General features: G+C 41.2%; 1 protein-coding gene across 2 annotated transcripts in view; it reads right to left on the reverse strand.

Annotated features, from left to right (window-relative positions):
* PEPD (peptidase D) overlaps window positions 1–26956 on the reverse strand; it is a 143858-nt gene that overhangs the window by 958 nt on the left and 115944 nt on the right. For both annotated transcript variants that reach the window (XM_064459552.1, XM_064459551.1), the window contains 2 exons: window positions 19855–20039; window positions 8021–8212 (listed from right to left, as the gene is read on the reverse strand). In XM_064459552.1, coding sequence (XP_064315622.1) covers window positions 8021–8212; window positions 19855–20039 — 377 coding nt within the window. The remainder of the gene's footprint in view (window positions 1–8020; window positions 8213–19854; window positions 20040–26956) is intronic.

Genomic DNA, 26956 nt, shown 5'->3' on the forward strand with positions numbered 1-26956 from the left:
GGTGGCCCCACAGGTGACTCAGGTGGTGCTGCTGCTACGTCAGGTGCACCAGGGACAGGCTGAGTGAGATGCTGCATCGGTAAACTCATGCTGTGTAACTACATGGGGCCAATAAATCTCAACCCCTGACATCAGGAGCAGCAAAAGGAACATTCTCTCCTGAGTTTGCCTCCAGCCTTGCTAGCGCATACCTTGCTAGGGACAGGTACGACAGAAGTGCCTCCTGATGCCCAAAGTGCCTGTTCTCGAAGAGGTCCTGTTGCTGAGCTGCAGATAGCTGCTCTTTGCACTTCAACATCACATTCTCTTTTTCTCTGAACACAATAAACTTTCAAAGGAGGAACTACAGCATGAAATAGCTCATAGCTGAAACTCAAAACATTGAAATTTGAGCTGATGAGAAAGTCCTAAGCAGGTCAGACATTCCTTTTAAAATACAGTCACTACATTTCAAATCATGCAAGGAAAAAGTGGATCCTCTCAGTTCTGCAGTTCTTGTTCTGTTAAAATGAAAAGTATGCTCCATTTCTGTTTTGACTCTAATCTCTTCTTACCAGTAAATTTGCCTACACAGTCATTTCCCGTTATCTTATCAGAAAAAATGTTAGTAAGTCACTAAGCTGCAATAAAAGCAATTTTAGTAAGGTGTAAATCCCAGAGAACACAAACTCTGGGGACTCCCACCTTACAGTTGCTTTAATTGTTTCTGACCTCCTGACATTTTCAACTAAAAATAAAGCTGGTTAACATTTGTACTTCTGATTGCAAAATAATCCATTTGTTCAAACAAAATGAGTCATCCAGTCCTTATTAAACTGTTTAATGATGTCTTTGCCAGATTATTTCTTTTACTTGGTATCAAGTGAAGTGTATTATAAAGCAGAATTAAATAAACAAACTCCACTGAGTTCACACATTTGATTTGGACAGCTGTAAATTTGAAAGCCGCGAGGCTCTGCACGCTTGGTGTGCCTGAAAGGCTGGTACCTTGCTGCAAAAGAGGAAACCAGCAACACATTGAATGACTCTATGCACTTGAACAGATTTTACCAGGGTGGGTTTTTTAATTCATTGCTTCAAATTTGGCCAGCTGAGCAAAAAATAACCCAAGGAATCAGCAAGACAGTTGCATTGCATCTGAAGGTGAATGGTGCCCTCTTCCTTGCAGCAGCTCCCAGCATCTGTCATGCTGGGTCTTGGGCCTGGGCACAGCCTGCCTGGGCAGACCAGCCCCTGCCAAAAACCTGCTGGTACCACGCGAGCCCTGCAAAAGTGCCAGAATCCGGGGACAGATCTGATGATGTGGTAAAAGCCAAAGCATCATGTTGGCAAGCACACCAGTGTAAATGGAGTTGGGCACAGTGTTGATGTGGAAAGTAAAAATGTTAGTGCAAAAGTAAGTCTGAGCAGAGGTGAGGCCAACCAAAGCTACAGCCGACTCTGCCTATGGAGAGAGCCTCTTCCTGAGCACTGCCGGCTTCACAAACCTTCACCTGCTTGAGCTGAAATTCCCCAGTGTATCTGCTAGAGAGATGTATCAGTCACAATTCATCTGCTTAACCAGCAAGATTAGCAAAAAAAGAAAAAAATTGTTGGTGTTTTCCAGTTCAGTGTTTCATGCCTTCACCAATACCTCAGCACTCTTCGAGAGGACGGACTGACTTGAACACAGAGCAGATGAAAGCCAGACTAAGAGGGAGGGGGAAGAACAAGTGGGACCAGGTATCTGTCAATGCTGTGCCCTATCTAGGCCACAAGAGAAAATCAGGATGAGGAAGAAGCTGGAAAATGGAGTTAAAGTGATGAAAGGAGCTGGGGAAGGAAGATACAGTGAGGTGAGACAGGATTGACAAATAATGGACAAAGAGAGATTTGGCTAAGGAGTCCAGGAGGGAGATCCTGGTGGAGGTGAGAAGCAAGACACCCCAAATGCAGAGAGCACAGGGGGGTGCTGCAGCCACCTAAGCCTGGGAACTGAGAGTTACTGAATGGGGGAGGATAGGGAAACCCATCAGTTTGGAACGCCACACACAGCAACTCATTGTATAGGAGGAACATTGTTAGGAGATCATATAATCAATCCACAGCTGTGGATTGCCATAAAAAGTGGGAGAGCCAGCACCACCCTGCTCACCATCAGCAACTCCAAATGGTCTTTGGGATATAGCTGAAGGCACACAGACCCACTGCTCCCATGGGGCCTCGCCCATCACTCCTAGGAAAGCTCCAGCTCTTTCTCCAGGATCTAACCATTTCTCTGCCTGGATGAATGTCACCCAAAATGGGTGCTTGCTGTAACAGAGAAGACGGACTTCCCACTCTCAGTGCACATTCTTCCTTTGCCTAAAAGCAACACAAGTGCAAAGGAACACAGGTTCTCCGGGGGGGTGTGTGTGTGTGTGTGCGGAATTTTTGCGTTTGCTCTTTTTCCTTCACACCTTCATGCCTAAACTTCAGCTTAAACTCAGCAGCAGCAAGAAGCAGCTTCAGAGGACCTGCAAAACCTTCCCTCCAGGAGAGCCCAGCATTTGGTCTTGTCTTCTGTCCAAATGGACAAAAGATGCTGGATCTGCCTGGCAGGGATCACTGGCTTGGGATTGCCCTTCCCAGTGGGGGACAATGGTTATGAAACTTGCTCTCAGAGCTGTCCCTGTTTGCAGGCTCTTTGTTCCACAGTGCTGCTTGTTTCAGGGCTACAGAGTGGTTTGGAATCAGACACAGCTTAAAGGAACAGCAAACTGAGGTGTGAGGTTTGCTGCACCAGCAGCTTTCAGGCCACTCTGCAAATACCCCTGGGGAGGGTTTGCTTTTTCGGTGTGAAATGCCATGCTTCAAAAAGCACTCCTGCAAAGGTGAAGTGGCTAGGAACGCCAGGACTGTCCCTAAAATGCCTTTCTGTTATCAAGGGTAGTGGCATGATCTGATTGCACAACTGCCTAACGCCAGCAAGACCATCATGTGGCTCGACTCAATGGACCCAACTCTGTCCCAAAGCAGGGCTGTGCGGGCATAGCCAAGGACAGCATAGGAGATAAATACCAGGGCTGCTGTCAACTATATATACAGCCTCGCACTTTGTCCTGACTTACTAATACAGTCACGCTCCCCAGAGCCTCCTGTGTTATCTTCTAAGGGAAGGGGGTTGTAGCACTCATTCATTTCTTTTGGATGATGATATATATAAAAGGCTCTTGAGAATCAAGAAACAATTTTCACCAATTAAATAGTCCAGATTTGCATGATGACAGATCCCAGATGTGATTAAAAAAGACCACTGGTCACATATATATTTTTTTCTGTTTTAATCTATTGAGCATTTTTTTGGATTATGGCTGTGGAAAGCAGCAATACTATCGCTACAAAATCTTAGAGCAGGAGACTCGCCTGGGAAACGATGACAGGATATGGGCCACACATGCTATCCCACAAAGTAAATCAGCACATATGCATCCGTCCGGCTGAAGGATCCACGTGTCTGTTTTTATAGCTGGTATCCACCAGAGGCAAATGCACGTAGCCAAGGGGACTTATTTCAACTCGGTCATCAACTCACCAATAATTTTTAATAGAGCAAACTACCACAAGCAGGGTTCGACTTCTGTATTTCCGGGGGACTGGTTAGAAAATAGAGCTGCTTTTATGTCAAACCCAGGGATAGGCGGGTACATTGCAGGCCTGGGGAAGGCACTTTAATGTTACCACATTACAGAAAGTGGCAATGCTGAGATGTTCTCTGTAGAGGTTAATAGGCTCTGTGCTACACCATGACTCTCATCCCATGCTGCCAGTCTTCTCTCTTCTTATTCACAAGCAAGACCTCATGTTAGGCACACTTTATTTTAAAGGTCCACATATAAACATGTTATAAAAGAGGATCAAGATTAGTAGGGTCAGGCCATGTATTTTATTAGATCAACTGATACGGCTGGAAAAGCAGCACGCTCTCCCCTTCATCCAGGCTTAAAAAGCAGCAATAAACTATAAGCTAAATACAGGTTAGAAACAACTGCTCTTACTTTAACCTAATTATGTTTATTAGCCAACTTAAGAGAAAAGGGTTAAAGAACATTTATAAGCAACTAGTTGCTGGTTTTGGGTTGCCTACAACTATCAGTTTAAAGAAAGCTGTATATTTATTTATGACAACTGCTTTTCTATGAAAAATCTTTTTAAAAAATGCTGTGTAGCATTATTACTGCGGCATAATATGAAATGTTAAAAATCAGATGAGTATAATGTTTATTGCCTAGTAAACTACTTCATTCCCCAACACACATTCACTATAAACCCAGAAACAGAGCTCAACCTTCTGAAAAATAAAAATCAGGACAGAGACAACTGTGTGGCTCTGTGAACCACAGAAGCAATTAAATATCCTGCTTTTTATTTGCTTTAACATCTGTTCCTGAGTAAGGGAAGCAGTATTGTTTTGAAAAATATTATAATATTAGTGGACCCTCAAGGTCCTGGGCTTTGTAAACCTATTTGACTTTTAAATGAGAAAAACCTACAAATGAAAGAGAGTAATGTATTTAACATTTAGCCGTCTTTCAGCATTTTCTCTAAGTTGCATAGAGTTTTCACATATTAAGTCTAGTGCTAGTCCTACAAATCCTAGGAAAAAAATAAAGCCTGAATGGAGCATGAATATTTAAGGCCAAAATAAGATTGAATGGTTTTACTGGGTCTTTGAGAAAACATCATATGAACCGTATGAATTAGTAATCAGCTTATGCAGAACGGAAATGTCAAACCCTAAAAGGCAGCATTTGGAGTCAGTATTTCCCCTTTCCTGAGGAATCAGCTGCTTTTCCTGAGCAATATATACAACTGTATACACATACCTCTGTTTGCACATCTGTGTTTATTTATGACAGCGGTGTGGGCAGAGTCCAGGCAGAGCAGAGGTGGCCTGGGATGGGCACTGCGCCAGCACCCGATGGCAGCCCTTGCCCCACAGAATTTATGACCTCGGTAAATTGGACCTTAGTTTTGCAGATGCAGAGCTAAAGTACATGTGACTGGGTGACTTCCCAAAATTTGCTGAGGAAGCTTGTGAAGGACTGAACTCAACAGCTGTCAAGTGAAGAGTTTAGGGCTTCAGACAGGGCAGCCCGTGCTCTCAGAAGCAGGTCCCCTAGCAAAACTTCTTGCTTCCCTCCAGAAGGATCTGTATTTGACCCAGAACAGCTCTTGTTTGGTAAAAGTCCAGATTACAAGGTTCCCTGAACAGCAGTAACAGCCATGAAGCCTGGGTGTTTGTGTTACCAGGACACAGGAAGGCTGGGCTGCCGATGGACCTGTTCTAAGCGTGAGCAGGAGCTGCACTGGTGCCGCCAGCACACGCCCGCGTGCCGGCAGCAATGCAGAATGGGCGAAGCAAAACCTTGTGTTGTCTCTCATTCTTTCATGCTCTTGCAGCTTTTACAATCTCTTTATGGCTATTACCAGGCAGCACGAATTACAATAAATAGCTACTAGTCTTGCCCTTTTTGGCATGGTAAAAGAGCTTCTCTTCTCAATGCAGAGACTTGTCACACTCAAGAAAATTATCCAAAGCCCCAAAAAGACATGAATTCAAGGTGAATTCATTAAAATCCACAAATCCCCTGTGTGTACAGCCTCACTCAGAATTACAGTGGTGTTACTTTGGTTAATGTAAGTTAATTTTTGAAGTAAATTAAACTAAACCAAATTAAGAACATTTTAATTAGTGCTGAGCTCTGCAGAGGGAAATGGACTACTTATTTCCTTTTGTAGAACGCATTTTTCTTTTAAACTTAAAGGAAGATTGGACTGGCTGTGGTGAGCTCTTTAGCTAGAACTGACACCAATACTAACCCCTGTACTATTAATATTTGTCAGTAAAAACACTGTGCTTCACAACATCTTTTTTAATCACGTAGAGGTAAAATTTTGTGACATGCTTTTGAGATAAATACTCACTTATTCTGGATAAACTAGAATGAACCAGCCTGCAAATAACTAAGTACACTACACAGCACAAAATGCATGTTCTATTTATATGGAATCAAGTCAGAATTGTAAAGATGGAAAAATTCATTGTGATTGCATTATAATTCAGCTTTTGTGCAGAATTCAGAAATATGCAGATGTACTTCAGTCTCAGATTTTCTTTCCATTCTTCTCCTGGACAAAATCAAGTGACAACATCTGGCTCAGGGTGTATGTGTATATTTTTTTTTTCTAAGTAAAATGTATTGTTCACAGGGGGATCGGAGATTTCGATTTTTGCTCAATCGTTTTTGGGCAGCTCCCCCTTTTAGCAAAGTTTGTTGGCTAGCTCTCCTTACAAGTCATCATTACAGGAAGCTAAGCAAAAAATGGGGGAGAAAGTTAGACTTTACTTGAAATCTCTGGAACAAAAGTGCTTGATACAGCAACTTATTACCAAGGTAGAGATCCTGTGCTGTCACTCCTATTCCATGCAAACACAGGCAGCGGGTAAGCCACACATGTGCGTCAAGCTGCAGAGTTGGAGTGGGCATTCACAGTAAGTTATGGGAAAATGTGGGCTTTGCTGAGCATTTCCAGAGAAAGCTCACCAGGAATCAATTCAGCTGCTGAAAAACTCCCACAGAGTGTTTACAAGGAGGGTGAAGATAGTTAAACCTGTTTTCATTGTGGTGTCAAGCTACACAAGTGCATTATGGCGTTCCTTTAAAATATGCTTCAGCATGTGGTACCATATATAACATGCTCACAGTGAGAAAATGCAGAGTTAGCTGCCTTTCATTCATCAGTATCTCAGTTGGCTGGCTGGCAGGTCTTGATAAAGAAACAACACAGAGACAGATAACGTCCCAAACTTCAGCAGTGAATTCAATACCAGTGAGGGTAAAGTCCCACCTCTCTCGGTAAGGCTGCACACACATCGTATGGGGAGCCTCCACAGGTGGCTGCCCAGGAGCCTGGCTGGCTCACACGGCTGGTGATGGCACACAGAACTTTTCTGTTAGGGTTGGTGGTTCAAAGCCAGCTCAGACCAAAAGTGTAACAGTAATTAGCCTCTCATGGCTGGCGTACAGTGATAAATTAGTTGATGGCAGCAGGAGACAATTCCTAATGAGTGACTTTTCATACCAGAAAATCACCGCCGTTGCCAGTGATTGTTAGCTTTGTTGAGACTTAGCAGAAAATCCATGAGGCGGATGGGGCATTGCAGCTGCCTGCTCTATCTTCTCTGTGCATGAATACGGAAGCTTGGAGAACAATGCAGCACCCTTCAAATGCTCACCCTGCTAAAATGAAAACCCACTGGAAGCCACTGCAACTGCTAAATGCTCTGCAAGGGCGGTGACTTTAAATGGGAAATGTGCCCTGGGGAGCACAAAGAAGGCCCCTCTACTTAAACAGCAGCTGCCTGCATGGGAATGATTGCCTGGATGACGGCTACCTCCTGAGTCAGCCAACCTTCCTGTACGCACACTGCTGCCTGAGTCTGCAGTGCGATACCTCGAGCATGGGTGCTCGTGAAGAGCATCAGCCATTCCCCTGGAAAACAGGGAAGGCTCTACATTCACAAGCCTCACGCCTTTCTGGCAATAGTCCAGTAAGAGCAATTATTGCTGTTTACTTCTACTGCCTCCCTGACTTAAATAGCATCAGGCTCTTCTGCCCTGGGAGGGAGCACTGGACTGTGCTGCTGTGAAGGAAGCTAACTCTGGAATATAGATCTCAGTCTTGTATTTCATAACATACACATTTCACACGTTAGACAAAATACCTACCTGAAAAGTCACTGTACAGTGCTGACAGAAGGTATTTCAATCAATGGAAAAATATGGGTCTATCATTAATTAGATAGCACAAAAACACATTGAAAAATAACAAAAAACAACCCAGTTTGTCTGCAGGGTTAAATGGCCCAAGGTGCTGCTTCAGGAACAGCCCTTTGTGCAATACACTGCAACTCCCAAAAGATTTCTCCTGAAGTACACAGTAAAGGCAAATAAACAGAAAATCTATTTCAGAAAACGATCAGTTGAGAATTACTCACCCCACCAAATCCTCTAAAGCGCTGCAGGATGTCATTGTTGATGAAACAGGACTGCGCAGGATCACGGAGGGCTTGGTCCAAGAGGTGGTCAATGAAGTAGATGCCTGGCTCGATGGTCAGCACCATGCCCTGCTCCAGGGTGCGGGCGGTGCGCAGGCTCCTGAGCCCTGGCAGGTCAATGCGGTTCACTCCCTGCGGAAGAAACACCGGTTCTGACAGGCAGAAAGGCAATCAGTGGTGACCTTTTATCAAGATCCTCCTACACTGACTGCTCCATAACAGACCCAAAATACAAAAAACAATCGGGAAGTAGAGGACTGAAACTGTGCTGTACAGTTACCCCTCTCTCATCAGTTCTTCATTTAGGTCTCGTTGTGCAGTGATGACCAGCTTTCAACTCAACACCCAAACTTTTTTGCACCACAGAAATCCTGGCCTTGGATATGCTTAGCACTGTCACTCTCTACCCTGGGAGAAGTACTGCACTATGGAGAAAAAATAATTACTTGCACTATTTCTTTCTGTACCCTCCCTTGCAAAGTACAGTATTTTAAGCAACGTACAAATCTTGAAATGCCCCCTCTACGTCATGGCTGAAATAGCTGAACTATGCAGCAGAGAATAATTTCTCCACGGATATGCAAATGCTTATTCTCACTGAATGTTATTAAAATTACACATTTATGATCTTGATTCAGGAGCCGTGAGTCTACACATGACCTCATAAAAGCAACCATTTAAAACTAAACTTTTGTCAGATTCAGACTTTCAGGCAACATGGTGCTGACTGATATTATTAAAAACGAAGTCAAAACAAGTCTTGACTAGCAAAACATTCTCTTCTTCCCAAAAGCTGGAGAAGTAGAATGATATATGAGGACGTGCTTAGTCAAGAAATTAGAAACACTGCAAAGACTAGTTCAGGATAGTAATTTTCTTCCCCAAATGTGCCAGGTATTGCAACATCGGAATAAATATATCTCAATCCCATTAGCTTTTTGAAAATTCTTTGCAACTGCAGCAAAATTTCATCAACAAAATATCGTGATGACCAGTAAACAGCTCAGAGGCCTGCTAGCTTGCAAATATACACACACACTTTCCTTGTGAAAACTCTTCTGCTTTAGCCAGTAAGTCAGAGGTTAACAGGTCTGCAAGACCAAGGCATTATTTATCTGCTCTCCAGGTAGGATTCCCAAATCTTGCTTCTGGCCAAAGTCACAGTAATTTTCCTTACCAGCAGAAGGGGCGACTCTTCACAGGATCACTAGCAGTGTGACTGGTATCACGAGGATGAAATATCCCCTTTCTCCAGGACAAAGCGCACTGCCCAGCGCTACCCTTGGCTCCTGGCAGCCAGGGCAGCACATCCCAGCATGGCTGCGCTCCTGCTTTCTGCCACACCAATGCAGGGGGCGCAGGGAGGCAGGAGCATACTCTCCAGATGAGCAACATTTTTGTCTTATTGAATCATCTGCTCTCCAAAGTGTATATAGCCCCACAGTACTGTTTGCCCCTGAGCTCCACTTTCATTTCAGAGAAAGCCTATTTCACAGAAATCCTGCTTGCAACAGCCATCCAACAGTGTTTGTTTTATTCTCACCAGTCACCTAAGCAGTACTGGGGTTGGCTCTTTTTCTTTGCAGAGCTTCTGTTCCAATGCACAGCATCTTACAGCAGCCAAGATGTTCAGAACTCACCAGCCTGGACATCCATGGGTAGGTTTGCCCATTTTTCAGAGACACAGAGCATTTGCTTGCTCTCACAAGCCATCAAGTGTATCCTGACCATTTTCACTGTGATTTTGATACATTTTATTTCATATGTTTGATCTGAATTTTGCAGAGCATTATATTATACTAAAATAAGAAAGTATGATTTTGTTCTACTGAGGCCAGGAAAAAAGACGACTCTGATATTAAGCAAGGCACTTTGCATTTATATTCTTATCAAAACCCAAAGAGAATCAATATTTTTCCAAACTTGAAACAATAACTGCACTGAAATGGAGCCATTTTTCTTTCTGCTGCTACCCCATGGGGTTTGGCATCTCACACATTCATTGTAATGCGTAAAGGAAATGAGGGCATCCAATCTTGTGGATTAATCTCTCCATGAGCTGTAAACAATTAGATTAGTGTCTGAACCTTTTGGTGTCTTGCCAACTATCTATCGGCTGCTTTACAATAAACAACCCATATTTGGCTTTTAAGTACACTTCTCTTCAATTCTACTTGTAAATGCCTTTTCTGAGGCAGTCAATCCAAGACAGATGCTAGAAAGATGAAGGCACAGCAAACAAAACAATGGCAAACATCCTCTGAAGGCAGCCCTGGCACGGCGTCCGCATTTTTTGGCTTTTTCTTGAAACAAATGAGGTTTAACACCAGGTGTGACGATCAAGCCTCGATGCCCGCTTCATTTACAGCCATTAAAGCAACGTGTAGGCACTTTGTCTGGACTGCTTGCAGTCTGATTCTGCTTTTAGTACTTCCTCCAAAAAGCTAACAGCATGTTTACAACTCAGGAGCAAGACCCAGGGATTCATGTTTGGAAACCTTCAGCAGCACAGGCACCCCAGGCTGTCAGCAATACAGTTAGGGACCCTGAGGCACCTGAATACTACTGCTCACCCAAAAATAAAATTTTAACTTCTCTAGAAAGAATTAATTAACTCTTTTTTATATTCCTCCCATCCTATCTCAACTCTAGTTTGTGTTGGCTCTTGGTTTCATCTCCAGCCTTTGGATTTTACAGGCACTGAAGTCACTGTGTAAATGGCAGCAGCTACATCTCTTCATGAAAGCGTCTCTAACAAGCCTTTGCAGAAAGGTTAACACTGCTCAGCTTTTCAAAGACAGCAAGCAGGACACCAGTGGGTGGGCTTGCAGCAAGGAAGACCTACAGTCCCTTTTAACAGAGGCTAGCAAGATGTTCACCAAAAGATGGGTGAAACGGATGAAGAGAGAGACACGTTCTGGCTACCACATGTACATGGCCATGCATACCCTCGGTGGAGCACAGCCCCAGTCCAACTTGCGGTGAGGCTGAAGAACAGCATGAGCTGGGATAGGGAATGAGCAGAGCAGGGAAGGTGGGCAAGCCGCAGAGATGACAGAATTCCTTCTTTTGAGAACAGTACTGGATTAAAAGGTACATCGGACTATGGCTTCAGCATCCACAGTGACATCTGATCTCTGGGCACTTGCGACCATCTTGGTAGACACTACGGCCAATAGGTCTGCTTTGGTTGTTTATGAAAACTAGGACAAACTGAGAACTTTTTTGATGACTGAAATACCATCACACCCGCACAGAAGATGACAGGTCTGAAAGAGGACGCTGCCATTTTCCATCAAGTCAAACCCTGTTGGGAGCAAAGGCTGATGGGGGAAGCCTTGCACTGTCATCTGTCAGTATGAATCTTCTGCCATTAATGGATTTTATTCTTTGTGCGGAGGAAACTTCCCTACATTTTGCAGATAAACAATGAAAGCCTTGTTATCAACAATAACTGTGATGATGTTTTCTAGTCAGACAAAATGAAGAATAAAAACGTGAACACTGGCATAGCAGCTGTGCAGATATCTGTTTCTATCACTGTTACATCCTGGAGGCCTGGCCACAGAGCAGGGCCCTGTCGCACTCAGTGCTGTACAACTGTAAAGCATATGCTGGTAATTTGCCTCAAGAAAGTGTAGAGAATAATCTAGAAAATATTAACACCTAGGCATCTAAAAAGAGACTCCCTGTGATATTCTGGGAAAACTGCTTTTCAAAGAACTGTTTATTTTCCTGTATATTGTAACAACAGACTATATCTGAAATTGTTTTCTAAGACTGATTTTATTTCGAGGTTCTGCTCACATTTTAAAATTGAGACACTCCCCCCACAGTAAGCACAGATGTATGACACTGTCATTTGTGACTGTACTCTTGCCAAGAACATCAGATTCCAATTAACGGTTCATGTAAGGTAACAAAAAACAGCATGTCTAGGCAATAAGGACTGTCAAGGGAACAAGAGAATTATTATGTAAACTGATTTCATTACCATGTAAGCAAAATAAAGGTTCAAATTAAGTGTGCAGTAATATAAAATATAGATCTATTTTTGGAATAAGCAAGGAATTAGGAAGTATGCAAATATGCCTATCCCCCAGAAAAGTGGCTGTGGAAGACTAGAAGTTGCAATATCCCCAGAATACCTCAGTTTAAGAATGAATTACTGCTCCTAAGCAACTCAGTGGTTAATGGAGGAATATGCTGCTTTTTCCATGGAAGAACTGCAATGTGCATCATGCTGGATCTTGTCCCACAGACACTGGCTACCAGGCAAAGCAATCAGAAGCAGAAATAGCTCCAGGCCCACTCGGGTGAGCCTGATCTTGGGTCAGGACAGAAGCAAACCATAGGTGATGTCTCTGTGCTGACTGGTCATTTCCCACAGGGTCACGACACTAGCTAGGGATGCACAAGCGCAGAGATGCAAGGGCACCCTCCCCCTGAAACCAAGGCCTGCAACGCTCAGTTGGCATCACCCAGGAGTTTCCTCAAGCCAGCAATAGCAGCAAAACATGGCCACAGCAGAGATCACCAAAGCTACTCACAACGGCAAATACTGAACCACAGAAAAAGACTTATGTAGCCACACAAGCTAGTTTCTGGTACTTTTTTTCCAGCTAAATAATCACAGAACTTTTTTGAGCCTGACAAACAGACTGTCCCAGTTGGACCACATCCAATACAGTGAAGTCCTAACCATTTTACCAAGCTAAGTGCAGTCAAGTATTTAAATTAGTCAGAATACTAACATTATATTTAGATTATATGAAATCAACATTGAAGTGAAATCTCAGCTCTTTCACTCTTCCCTATTCTCCCATTGCATATACTCAACTTCTAATTAGCTCATTTACTGTAAAAAGAACGGAGCCCTGTGCAGCTAATAGCTGTCTTGAATTCCATTTCACTTGTCTCCTGGTCCCTTCTCTCTAAGCCCTTGTTTCTCTTGCTGAGTGTTACTAATGAAGATTAGTTTATTCAATCTATCCCACTTTTTCCCAGCAGCCTATAGTCACCTGCTTACAGTGACCTGAAGGAATTGCTGTCAGTCCTGCCTTTGAAATCAGAGGCAGGTTACAGAACATGCCCCAAGCATCACATACCACTTGTGGCATTTGCAAGTCAAAGCTTCCACTTCTGCAGGAGAATCTAATTATTAGCTGGAGCTTTTGGGACACAGCTCAGAGTTAATATTGAGGGAATGGAGGGCACATGATGTTTAACTGGCTTTTTTATCTGAAACATTTTTGTCTTTTCCTAGGTATTAACTATGGTATCAGGTTTAAGCTGCCTAATAAATCTGTTATTGCAGGGACTGAGGAAAAACCACCTGCCACTTATTTGAGGCACCACTGCCTGCTGAGTCAGATAGAGCTGAATTTCAATCAATTGCTACAGTGTGGTTCTGAGCATAACTTCTCATGTCATTTTTGCTTCCTGATCCTCAGATGTCATCAAGCCCCATTGCTATCATAATAGAAATAATAAAACATATGGATTATAGTTTTTCTTTTTTCTTAAAACCTAAGTGTGAGAAAAAAAAGAGATAGCAAATAGCAAAAATCACCAAGTTGACAACTACAACATAAACCTGGAAGATGAGGAGAATATTTAGATAGAGATTTCATAAGAAATGAGATACAGAAATGCAAAAACTACCAGCAACACTGTTTTAAAATTACACCAATGACAAGCACCATTTAAAATCTAATGGACAGGTTTTCTTGTGACGTGCAGAAAGCATACATAGGCAACAGCCTTAAATGAAAGGGTTTTTTCTATTGTCATCTTTAGATACCAATATTAGTGGAAATTGGAAATTGCATAGCAAAAACCCTAAAGTGTACCTGTGATACTTTTTACACCTTACTTTCACATGTAATTGAAAGCAGAACTGTACTGTCTTATGTTGTCTCTCCTATTGCACCTAGAATGAATTGTTCAAAAACACACAAGCTCTGTTAGTCTGCTAAAATTTCAGAAAGATCTGGACAATAAATATTCAGATGAAAACTTAGCACATAAAGTCTTTTGCAACAAATTTCAGCAAGTAAAAGAAACATAAGCAAGTATCTCCATAAAAAAAAACCAAACAAACCAGAATTAATGAAACCCAAACCAAGCAACAAAAACCCCCAAGTCCACGACATTTTATTAGAGGGGGAGGGAAACCCTGTGATATGATGGGGCATGGTGGGCACCACAGCACTGCACTGACACAGCACCTGCGCTTTCCCTCCTTTTCTGCCTCTGCTGAAGTCCTAAGCTCCCATGAACACCCAAACTCCAGCATCTGTTCTCACAGGGAAAAGCTGCTGGGAACCGATCACAACTTTAAGTGCATGTAAGATGCCACAGCAGGGTAAGAAGATCTATTAACCTAACTCTGGGAGGTGTTTAAATCACACAGAAGGATTTCAGGCTGCAGGGAACTCTCCTGGTAGGTGTTCGAGCCAACAGACAACAATAAGCACTATGGATTTCAGTGCTACCGTGCATGGAAATGCTGTAGAACTGGAAGTCTTCACCAATTTCTTTCTTGCCTGCACTCTGCCTGCTCAGTCGCCCACAAAACTGTATGGCTCTGCTATGCAGGAATTCAAAGAATCAAAAAGAAGGTGATTCAAGGGGACCCCATGAAGCAGAAGCAGCAGTTTTTGTCTCCTAATATTCTCTCAAGGTGTACAATCGCTTACAAGAACAAAACCTGGAGCCAAAACTGATGAAAGGCCCTTTTACTCTTTGCACATATAAACACCTACCATACAGGTTGTTTCATGTTTGCAGGTCCTGGATATGCACAGCTAGAGCAAGGCTTTGCAAGGTTATGACCAAGTGAAGCAATTTGCATCACTGGGGCGCTACATAACAGCTTTAGGCTCCTTTGTAAGTTCACCTCATCCTCCTGCTTCTTAAAGGAAAAAAACATTAATGCATCATTTGCAATGCTAACCACACACAAAAAAAAGAAATCTTCTGCTTCAGCATAAAGTAGGATACATAAGGAAAATATTTTTTGCCAGAACAAGAAAGGGAACAAGATTATTCCTGTATTCTCTAGTAGGTTTGGTGACCTAAATCGCCAGACAGTCATCTGGGATCCGGGAGAAAGCTTTCTGTTAGAGCCAGATGCAGCTTGCACACCTCTCTGAGCAGCAGAGATATTCCCCAAGAATGCACAGTAATGGAAGGACATGGATAACTCCTGGATCAAAACAAACCTCTAACCTTAATTTGCTGTTGCAGAATAGCAATGAAAGGATCAGCTATTCATGAGAACAGAGAATTGAATTAAAACTTTAAACTAAAGTAAATCTTACAATTTTAAAAGGCAAAACAAAATGAAACTCTTAATTCACAAGATGTTAAAATCACAGTAGTTATTAACCTAACTTCAATTAACTGGATTATTATTATAGAAAGTCATCAAATGTACTTAGCATTCTTTAGAGCCTTACAGTCAATTAATATAACATGAAATTGAACCAACTCAAGCATCGAGAGACGTAGAACCTAGATTTAAATGAAAACTTCAGCCCCATCTACCTCAGGGTCTGAAAATTTGGGATCACCTACCACATTTTCTCCATTGCAACTGGCACAAACCCTCATTTATATCCCATATCGAATTTACGCAGAAACAAATGAAAGAGTGTGGGAAAACCATCTCCATGATTAAATTTTACAGCTGAAGCTAAGCCCAGTGGAGTTTTCACCCTTTGAAGCTAGCTCTGTCTGACTAAGGGCCAGATTTTCTGAAGTGATTAGCACCACTGGGGCTGGATTTTCAGGACTGCTCAAGTTGTAGTTAGACCCTTAAAAGAAGCTGACAGATTTTCAAAGAAGTGTTCGACGCTCAGTTTCCCCATGAGGAATACCACGGTACACTGCAGGAGACCAGATTCCTGAAGGAGCTCTTGACTGCTGAGTACTTCTGAAAATCAGGACATCCACTCACATGCTTCAATGCGAAATACTGGCGTGGTTACGGTGTTTTAAAAATCTTGCCCTAAACACAGTTGCTAAGCTGCATTTATTGCTGGCCAAAACCAATTATTCTTTATCATGGCAAAAAAAAAAAAAAAAGAAGGAAATGTTATATTTTTCTAATATCCCAGTGTGTCCTTTGCAGAAAATGTGCAAGCTTTTTACACTATTTGTCAGAGAGGAAGAAAGTGCTTGTTCAATGCTGCATGTGAAAGCAGCTTACTGGAAAAGATGAAAACTTATTATTGCCAATTTTGAAGAAAGAAATCTTTGGCTACTAATGAATAACTAATCTAAGCTAACAATGTCTGGAAATAGTTTTTTTGGAACACACAAAATTTTGTGACGGATAAAAATTAGGAAATTAAAGCTTATTGTATTATTCCAAATGTAACTGTTTACACTTGAGGAAAAATAATGGAATAATATCCACTTGGAAAGTTTTTATTTTTAAAAAATCCTTTGTAATACTCCCAGAAATTCCCTCGGCCAAAAGCAAATAACTTGCTTCTTAACCAGCCAGAAAAAAGAGCATGATATTACAGGCATGGGCTCAGCGTACAATAAACACACAAATGGCTTTATGAAATTCCTTGTGAAAAATCTCACTAGCTGGTAAACATTTAAACCAAAAATCACTCCACAGCATACTACATGTCTTCAAAATGCATTTTCTCATGAAACAATGAGTCACAGACAAAAACCCTTCTTCCATTTAATACAGATATACATTACACTCAGGTGAGAGGGGCCCAATTGCTCACATTTCTATTTACCTGGGGAAAACCACGTCCCCTGAAGCCTTCCAGTGCTACCCTGGCACCGCAGCCCTAGGGTGTCCTTCTGCCATGGGCAGGGACCGTGCCTCCCATTAGAGCTTCAAGCCTAATGAAGTTCACCCCACCAACAGGCTTTGATGTGGGTTTTCCACCATCAGGTGCTCTGACGGTCAAGTACTTCACCGTAGTCAAATACCCCATATAAGGAACTTCATGCTTTGGGTCACAGAGAAGTGACGGGTGTAATGGAGAAATTAATGGCACAGGGAGTGTTTAAAGGGGCTGCCCTTCTGCAGAACCCCAAATTAATTATTTTTCAAACTAAGCTGATGCCTCTATCTACATGCACATTTATATGCAAGAACAGGACTTCAGCTATTTGTGAGCTTACACACATGCGTCCCCCATGTTCAGGAAATTTGTTATTTAACATTGGATTTTGAAAATAAACTAGCCATACAAATAATTTTAATATTTAGAATCACAGAATCATTTAGGTTGGAAAAGACCTTGAAGATCATCAAATACAACTGTTATCCTAGTGCTGCCAAGTCTACCACTAAACCATGTCCCTAAGCAACACATCTACATGCCTTTTAAATACCACCAGCGATGGTGACTCAATCACTTCCCAGGGCAGCCTGTTCCAATGCTTGACAACCCTTTCAGTGAAGAAATTTTTCCTAGTGTCCAATCTAAACCTCCCCTGGCACAACTTGAGGTCGCTTCCTCTGGTCCTATCACTAGTAACTTGGGAAGAGACCAACACCCACCTCGCTACAACCTCCTCCCAGGTAGTTGTAGAGAGTGATAAGGTCTCCCCTCAGCCTCCTCTTCTCCAGACTAAACAATCCCAGCTCCCTCAGCTGCTCCTCGTAGATTTGTGCTCTAGACCCTTCAACAGCTTTGTTGCCCTCCTCTGGACACGCTCCAGCACCTCAATGTTTTTCTTGTACGAAGGGGCCGAAAACTGAACACAATATTCAAAGTGTGGCCTCACCAGTGCCGAGTACAGGGGCACAATCACTTCCCTTCTCCTGCTGGCCACACGATTCCTGATGCAAGCCAGGATGCTGTTGGCCTTGGCCATTTGCAGGTATATAATTCTGTATCTGCATAGAGCTCTGGTATTTTTACACATGTTAAATATGAAAGTGGAGAGCCTAACTCATTTGACAATACAATCCCTAAACCAAGTCTTATCTGTAACAGGTTGTACTTTCAAAACTGTCAATAGATTGGTCTGCTTTCAGAAAACCAATGCTTAAATTATATAATACACCAGATAATTAAGAGTTATAGATTTGGTCATATGTAAATAAAAATTAGTTTAAAGAACCTGGTTCTGTAGGTCATATGCCACACTACAGAAACCTGCTGAGAGATGCAAGGTGTACAGGGTCTGTTGCTCTATACTCCACAAAAATCAGTTCTAGAAACCTCCCTTGAAATTAAGGTACTTGCTCTAACCTTCAAAGCATACAGTTTCTAAATAAAACCCAAGCCTGGTTCTTTCACAAATCTTCTCACCTGTTCCTAAAATTTAGTTCTCTCTACCCTACCAAGTCTTGAACATGTGCTCCAGTTTACGTTAAGTGCACCAAATTCAGAAACGTTATTCACAACACAAATGAAAACAATCTAAGCAAAGGCATGCAACACTGGGGTCCCGGATTTTGAAGTCTGTGAACTCTCCAAGTAACCACATCCCTTGTACTTTGCTGAATGCTTCTATTTGCACACAGAGAGAATGCACTGGGGAGACACGGGGAAACATTCATCCTTTCTGTATTAGCTAGTGAAGAAGCCTTAAAATCAGAATAGGGTTGCTTTTGATTTTTGTTTCATTTTTATTACATACAAGTTTATTAGCTGATGTCAATACATTGTCATCACAGTATTGTGTCTCAACAATAATTATATTGTGAACATAACGAGTACCCTCAAATATTATATACTGTTTCTTCCCTGTCTGCAAAAGTGAACCCAGCAACAGCAGCTGTTATATAGCTGTCCACCCGATACAAATAAACTCCAAAATATGCTTAAACTCTATCTAAAAAGTTCTCTAGTTTCTTTTTCCGGTTCTCGTAAAAGCATATCTTACTTAAGAGAGAAGGCAAATGATCCATTTTCATACTGTATTACTGAAAACCCTTAAACAGTCAGCCTCAAATAACCAAAACATAACACTCAGAAAATTCTTCTGAAATCTTTCTGAAGTTGCTGTAAACTTCCTTTCTTTATTAAAACCTTAAGTTCAATTCCCTTTAGAGATTTTATTTTTTTTAAGTATCATTACAAACATCTTACCAATCATTGGTTACAGAACTTTACCCGTTTTGCTTTCAGACCACAGTCATGAACCATCATGTTAATTCAAGGAAAAAGGTAATCATTCTATGTTTTCTGCAGAAACTCAGAATACAAAAGGTTATGCTTTCACATTTGGAAGACTTGATGGATTTTTTTTTCTATTCTCATTCCAGCACAACACATCTATATTGGTGCCCATGCTGACACTGGAGATCACCGTTCAAGACAGGAGTATGAGCCTGCTTGTTTCCACACAGCCATCGGGACTTATGAGCCCAGGTACAGCAGTGGGGTCCCACAGCTGTCTCACATCTGGAATGGAGCAAGTGAGACTTCCCACTACAGGTCTCAGGTAGACTGAGATGCTGGTATGCTTGGGTGATATATATTACAGTGGTGACCCATGGAGGAACAACACAATGTATGTAGAAATTGAACAGATTAAGAATGCCCGAAAGGAGGCATCAGTTGATTTCTCCCCATAAGCAATTTATGTTTTAATGAACTAATAGATTCCCTTAAAGTAAACTGCATAAAATATTACATCCAGAAAAAGACACACTTAGATGCACATCTCCTCTACCTCTGGGAACGTGCAACTGGCTAATCATGCTTAAACTAAGAAAAATGCTGATTGAATTGAGAGGGGTTAATCTGCAATGCAGTTGAGAATGGACTAACACTAACCTCTGGGTAGCCTCCAACGTCATGCACATCGATTCCAAGTAGATGTCCAAGTCCGTGTGGCATAAATATTGCACCCAGATGAACCTTCACCATGTCATCTACATTGCCTTTCAGAATGCCAATTTTAGTCAACTCCTCCAGATGGACTCTGTCAGCCAGACGGTGCATATCAGGCCAGGCGACCCCTTAGAGAGCAGAAACAAACAGCTGAGTTAACTATTGCTAAAAGTTTTTGAAGATCACTTTCAAAAAGCAGATATAACACATGTGCCCTTTGTTTATATAAAAGACAAAGGTAGGAAGAGCAACTACATTAGCACAAAAATACTTTAAACAAGCCAAAATTATCTTAACATGCATGCAAAGCACAGAAAACTACAAACGAGAAAGCAGCACCTTGTAATCCAGATCCACAGGAAAAAATGTTAAGACACTGTATCTAGGCATGTCTATGCTGATGCAAATGCACCAGTGAGTTTTCTAAAAGAACGTCAACTGTAAAATGCAGTTATTTAAAACGCAGAGCATAAAATATTACTATCCTATTATTTTCAATAATGATCATACTCATTTAGAACATTTGAGATGGACAGTACTTCTCTAAGTACATAGAAGATTTAAAGCCCACATCTTTCTGGCAAAGACATTCTCCAGAAATTAATGATTCCCTTGTGTTAACGGGCTGTGTAAAACACAAGTCTTCTAATACACGTACTAAAACAGCATTACAAAATACTGTTGGTTGACTAGAGACAGAGTGCCAGGATACATTAGATTTCTATTATTTTGGTATAGGATACAATTTTATTTGACAAACTGCTGGGGGGAGGAGGGAAGAAGAAAGCAGCTCTTTTGTTAGTAACACAGTACTGTCTTAATTAGTTCACCATGGCTTTGAGTCATCATCAACAGAGTGGTTGCAGAGTCAAGACAACTAGGGCTAAGGTACAGTAGAAGAATATTTTCCGCGTTCAATTTTGGCATGATTAAATAAATTAGAACGAGCAATTTTAAGGCCAAAACCCCACCAAGTTTCATTTACTTTAATCCAGTTAAACACACAGCTCTAGGGTCTTGTGAACATGAATGTCGTATATCGTAATTATATTAGCACTTTTTGCTGAAAGTACTGAGGCTTCAAAGGCTGAAATAAAATCATCTTATGGGTGTGCTTAAATAAAATTCATTTGTCTTAAATGCCTCTGATATAAAGGTCAGAAACAAACTGCAGAGCAAGTGGCTGCTCCGTCTTGCACATCATCCACATGGAAACTGATGCACATTTACGCTCCCATTAACACTGACTGGGAATTAGCTCAGCGTGCAAGTTAGTTAACAGGCAGCCTCATTTTCCCCACTAGATTACTCAGAGATCAAACTTTTTAGCCTGTTGAATGCATGCAGCTGAAGAAGCATCTTCCTTGCCCAAGCAAGACCACAGCATAGAGATATGCGGCACAATATACTGGACAAACTATCGGTTGCTATTTTCTCACAAAAGCCAACAGTGCCCAAGTGCATGATGCTTGTCCACAAAACGTACAGTCTTCCTGTTCAAAATGCGCTATTTTTGTGCTTTCCCTCCTTTAAAAAGGAATTTAGATTTTTCCTTAAGAATTAATACAGCTATAACCAGTTGTTCTTTGACAACTATGTTCAACATAATTATACTTTACAAGACTTTATCTTTTTATCTTTTTAAACATTGATTGTATTGCAATATTCACTTCTCTAGATTCATCTATGTTTCACAGCTAGCTCACGATAGGCTGCAATCTATTGCACAATAAATTGAAATCACTGCAATCTATTGCACTGATATTACTGGTATCAAACTGGAAATATTACTGAACCACAGTTGGTTTCCTGTTTATTTTGTAGCTGTGAGAATACAGAATTTCTGTGTGTAGCTCCCAGTTCAGCTTCTGTACTTTGCAGTCAACTCTATCCACTCTAAAAGTCTTTAATATTCTTTCCTGGGACACTAGATGTTCTTCTGAGATCCCTCCCATGATTTCCTAACTGAGTATTACTAAAAGTCTTCTATTTTCACGCCCATGACTGTGAAGCCACAAGTAATGTGTGACCCTCATCAACTATTTGAAGCCTCACCCTCTTTTGATATAAATGAAGGTCAGAACTCTGTTGCTGTAAGACAAAACACAACCATATCCCGGATGCTCTGAATCAACTTAAAATGAGATGCCTGAGAGAAGAGCTGAAGATGAGGTGCCTGCTGTCTGCTACGCAGCTTCCCTCTACAGCTGTGCTGGTACTATTAATCTCAATCCAAACCCACAGACTTCACTTACAGCAATCCAGTGACCTTTATCAAACTAAGGAAGAGATACAAGGATTAAACTGATCAGAAATGAAACCCCCAAAACCACATATCCATTTGTCTGCAGAAGTTTAATACAGCAAATGAATGACACTACTGCCCTAACTGAAAAGATTGTTATGGTTGTAAACCCTGAGTATTTCTGGGCAGTGAGCAAATCCATTAGAGCCCCTTCTTCCCTCCCCTCTACTTTTTTCTTTTTCTCTCATTGAGAAAACACATGACTATTTTCCCTCTCCTCCTCCCACACATAGATCTGCATTCACTATTATGTTTTGGTTTTTATTAATCTTATCTCTTTCATTAGAGACTAAGGGCAACAAAAAGTGCCTCTGTGAAATAAATAATGAGGCTGGATGGAAAATCTGCAGTTTTGGGCTCTCTCTCGGAACAGAGAGACAGAGCCCAGCAAAACAACTCTGGACCACTCTTATCTTCTAGCTAGTGCCATCAGTTTTGCTAGAGGTGGGAAGTACTTCAGCTCCAGCTCTCTCATGCATGCTGCGGAAGCTGCCGATAGCACTGGGACAGCTCTGGCTGGAGGGAAATTAAACTATTGCAGGAGGCACCCTGCTAAATAGTACAAATCTTGTTTTTCAAGTAAATAGGTGTTCAAATAGTCTTAATTAAAAAAAGAGTGTTTACAGATAGATTGCATTTTCTATTCTGTTGTCTAGCTTCACATTTTATTCTACTATGACTACAGTGTGGTGGTATTTTGCACCCCCCTCCAAACCACTGAACCTACAAGCATTGTATAATACAGTCATACATACACAGACTATTACTAATGTGCTAAGACAAAATATGAGGATATTTTTGAGTTGACTAGAGGCAGTGAACTAAGTGGCGTGACCTTGCTGGTCCTCCCTGAAAAAAAATGGTGATATCCTTGTCTTGTTTGATAGGAGTCAATTCCTATCATGCTAGGAATAAACTCCAATAATAGGGTACAAACAGGTTTTTTTCCCCTCTGTTTTTTTAAACAGGCAATTTGACAAAGAGAGAGGATCTAAATGCAAATCTTCAAACACTTCCTAGTACCCTTACAATCGCAAAAACATTAACTTTGTTAAGAGAAACAACTATAGTAATAAGACAATTACTTAAAAGTACAGAAAACAATCTACTGAAGAAAGGAAGCCAATCCTAATTCAAGGAAGATCTCTTAGAATATTTTAAAGAGATACTTAATATATAAAGTATATTCATGTTGTACATATTTAACATGCAGCAAACAGAGATATACAACTCCTTGAATTTATTTTAAACCTAAAATTGTACTAGGTTTAACTGGCAGTTGGAATCTTTATTTTACAGTGGTCTGTGCAAACCGAGTTGCCGCTTGGAGCAGCTGGCATGTCTGCACTCAACTGTCTTTAAGTTAACTAGTTAAGTATACTCTAGGAGCAAAAGTCCTCAAATTCTGCTAATCTGTTTTTCCTATGTACATACTGAACTTCTAATAATTGCGAGAAGTAGAGAAGGAAGGACAAAATATCACAGCTAACTTGATTAGGAAACCCATTAACAGAATTTTTTGGTACTCTTACATGATATGCAATTGAACAATCTGGACACGCCAGAAGGACTTGCAGTGAGGATATGTGAATACCCATGTAAGCACAGAGATACCTATATTCTGTTCAGATATCTGTGTGCACATCTACGTGTGGATAGCTTCAGCATGTTAAAACAAAGAAAATGATAATAAAGAAGCCTCTTGGCACACAGCTAGGGAACAATCTGCCCAAAAGAACAGCATTTGCATACATGAAGAAAAACAACCAACTAAACAAAACTGAACGAACAACATTTTGTACAAAGAATCCTTAATTAATGGAGGTTACTTGATACTCAGGCACTTCAGTTTATTGGCTTGATCATGGTCTGGTGGAGAGCTCCCTGATCTGCCACAAGCTGACACAGGGGAAGCCAAACACCATATTAGCATTCTTATAGCAAGACAAAGCAGTTAGAAAACAACTAAAAACCACAACAAAACAACTTCCACAAAAGTGGCCATACCATCAGTTACATGAGTTACTGCAATGGCTGACTGTTTTGCAACACCAGCCTGCACTAACCTCCCACCACCGATCACCCACTAGGATGTTTCGCTGATACATTATTCAGGACTATTATTTTTAAGCTTTGGAAAAGTTTATCACAGTTGCAGACATGCTTTTTGTGTAAAAAGGTTACTTCCATTATTATCTTTAAGCCAATTTATAAACCAATTATACTCCACTGACAGCTGAAGTTTAGAAAGCTAGATTGGAGGGTCCTTGGACTTTGACAGCTTGTACTAAAATGAGTCTGCACTCAGGAAAATCTGCTGATGATGTGTCTGCTCCATTCTTAATTCTCTGCCAAACGAGATACTAGGTAATACAGGTCACTGAACCAGCAACTGGCTCCCCAGGAAAGCTCAGTTACCAAGGCTCATTAGGTTGTGGTTCGTTACCTGTCATGCACCATGTGCTTGGGCAAGAGGCCAGGACAAAAAGCACCTTTTACACCAACCAAAGCATTTGAGATCGCTTGAGATACAGAGTGAACCACACAGAAATGACCAGGCAGCAGATATGTCCAATAATGAATGTGAGAGATCATGGATTAATTAAACAATATATAACTACAGAAGCTATTTCAGATACCATGCTAACAGTATAGTAGAGGTTTGTAGGTGTGAGGTACTGTGTTTAAAAATGGCAAATTTAAGGCATTACTTTTACTACAAGGGTTTTTTTTTAAATTTATTCCCATCAACCAGAATGTTATCTGATATTCTTAGATACTAGTGTGACAGAAAAGAAAAAGATAAAATAGGTATTGTTTTACTGCCTTGAAAATATTTCCTGTCTCATTATCGGTTTGCCAAAACCACCAAATTTCAGATAAAATATAATGTTTTAGGGACTCAGAAACATCACGTAAAGCTCTCTGCCGTAATCTGTGATGTCTCTGATCACACCACTGATATGGAAGGTTTTTTGTTTAAAAAAAAAAAAAAACCACAGAAAAAAAGAAGAAATGCTTCTAGTGAAACCAGAAATCAAAACCATCCCTATCGTTTGAAGAAAATACCATAAGTTTTTAAACACTAGAATTAAAAAGATAAGTTGGTATAACACATCACATTATAAACTGTTCCTCACTGGTATTTTCATTCCAGTGACTATTTTCTGACATTTTATTAGAAGCTATTCGAGAACATAAAGTAGAAAGAACATACAAAAGTAATTTAGAATTACTGCGTGCTATTTAGCCACTTTGGTCAGAAAGTGCTCTGAAAAGGCCTAACAGGATTTTTTTGGCCGCTACTTAGGGTACTTTGTGGTTGTAATGTGACAATGATTAAACCACAAATGATTTAGCAGGGGTTTTTTGTTGTTGTAGGGTGGGTTTTTTTTGCCAGCACAGATGTCACAATCTTACTAAAAAAAAATAAGCATGGCAAGGTTGTAGTAACTTCTCCCCAGATTGTGCTAAGGTTAAGTTACATTTAATTTCTGAGTGTCCACAGACAAGGGCAAAAGGCCCGATGTCCCCTGGCAGTGCCACTAAAATGCAGACATAACACGCAATCCCCATCCGGCCAGCAAACCGCTGGAACAGATTAAAATCTGCCAACACACAGTGACCGTATCAGACATAAAACAATAGGTCCTTAAAAATTCCAATCAAACCCAGTTTAAAAAACAAACCAAAACATCATTCAAATACTAAACCCAATTATTTCTTTCCTCTTCACTTGGGTTCTAGAGAATAATTTGTTGTATTTCTGATGTTCATGCTTTCGTTTTGGCCCCTAGATGAAATAATCAGTAGTTGCTCAGTTTTCGAGCTTAGTTTCTTGTAGCATCAGGTAAGGCAACTCTGCAATGGGGTGAGGAATCGGAGAGTGAGAAACCAAAATGCTGTATTCAAATGCTGACAACATTTGGGCAACAGTGAAGCTGTTCAAAGCTTCATATACTGTATAGATAACTACCTGTAAACATCCCAGAGTCAGCATTAGATGGCTGTATGGATGCCTAATTCAGGAATGTAATTTTAGGCTGTATTTTACAGTGGTGGCATGGCTCTAACAGGCTGCCATATGATGAGAAGACTCTTAACTCTCCTATCCTAAAAAGGTGACGGAAACTGTAACGAATTTGCTGCAGTGTCAGATATCTGCAGTACTGACTGCAGTGATTACTAGACTTCAGCCTGCTCTGTGCCATGAGCTCCAGTGCCACAGCTTCAAACCAGGATGGCCTCCTTCAAAAACCATCCCTCAATCCCCCGGTGAGATGCACCTGCCCGACAGGAGCAGGAGTTACTGAAGGGAAATGGAGATGACTCCCACTGCCTCCGAAATTCAGACCTCTTCTTCAAAAGGCTGAATAGTGTTGTGCTATTCAGCTGTAGTGCGATATTTCTTTTGCATCAGTATCACATTAGTTTTAGTGGTAAACCCATCCTCCCCATTATAAACCCTGCATATGATGATCTGCAACATGTCAGAGGCAACATCAAGATAATAGTCTGCCATGCTGAAACCTTAAGAAGAGCAATTTGAACAGATGTAGATGCAGAGCAAAGGAGGGATTTTTTTCCATGTCTGGAAAGATATAGCATTGGGATTGAGCAGCACTGGCAGACACTATTAATTTTACTGCATGCTCCTTCCAAACAGGTGTACGTTAGAGAGAAAAAAGAGACTGGGGGAAGGAGGGAAGTGCTTGGAGGGTGTGATTGCAATGTGGAAAC

This window comes from Phalacrocorax carbo, chromosome 8 (assembly GCF_963921805.1).
Source record: "Phalacrocorax carbo chromosome 8, bPhaCar2.1, whole genome shotgun sequence".
Classification (NCBI taxonomy): domain Eukaryota; kingdom Metazoa; phylum Chordata; class Aves; order Suliformes; family Phalacrocoracidae; genus Phalacrocorax; species Phalacrocorax carbo.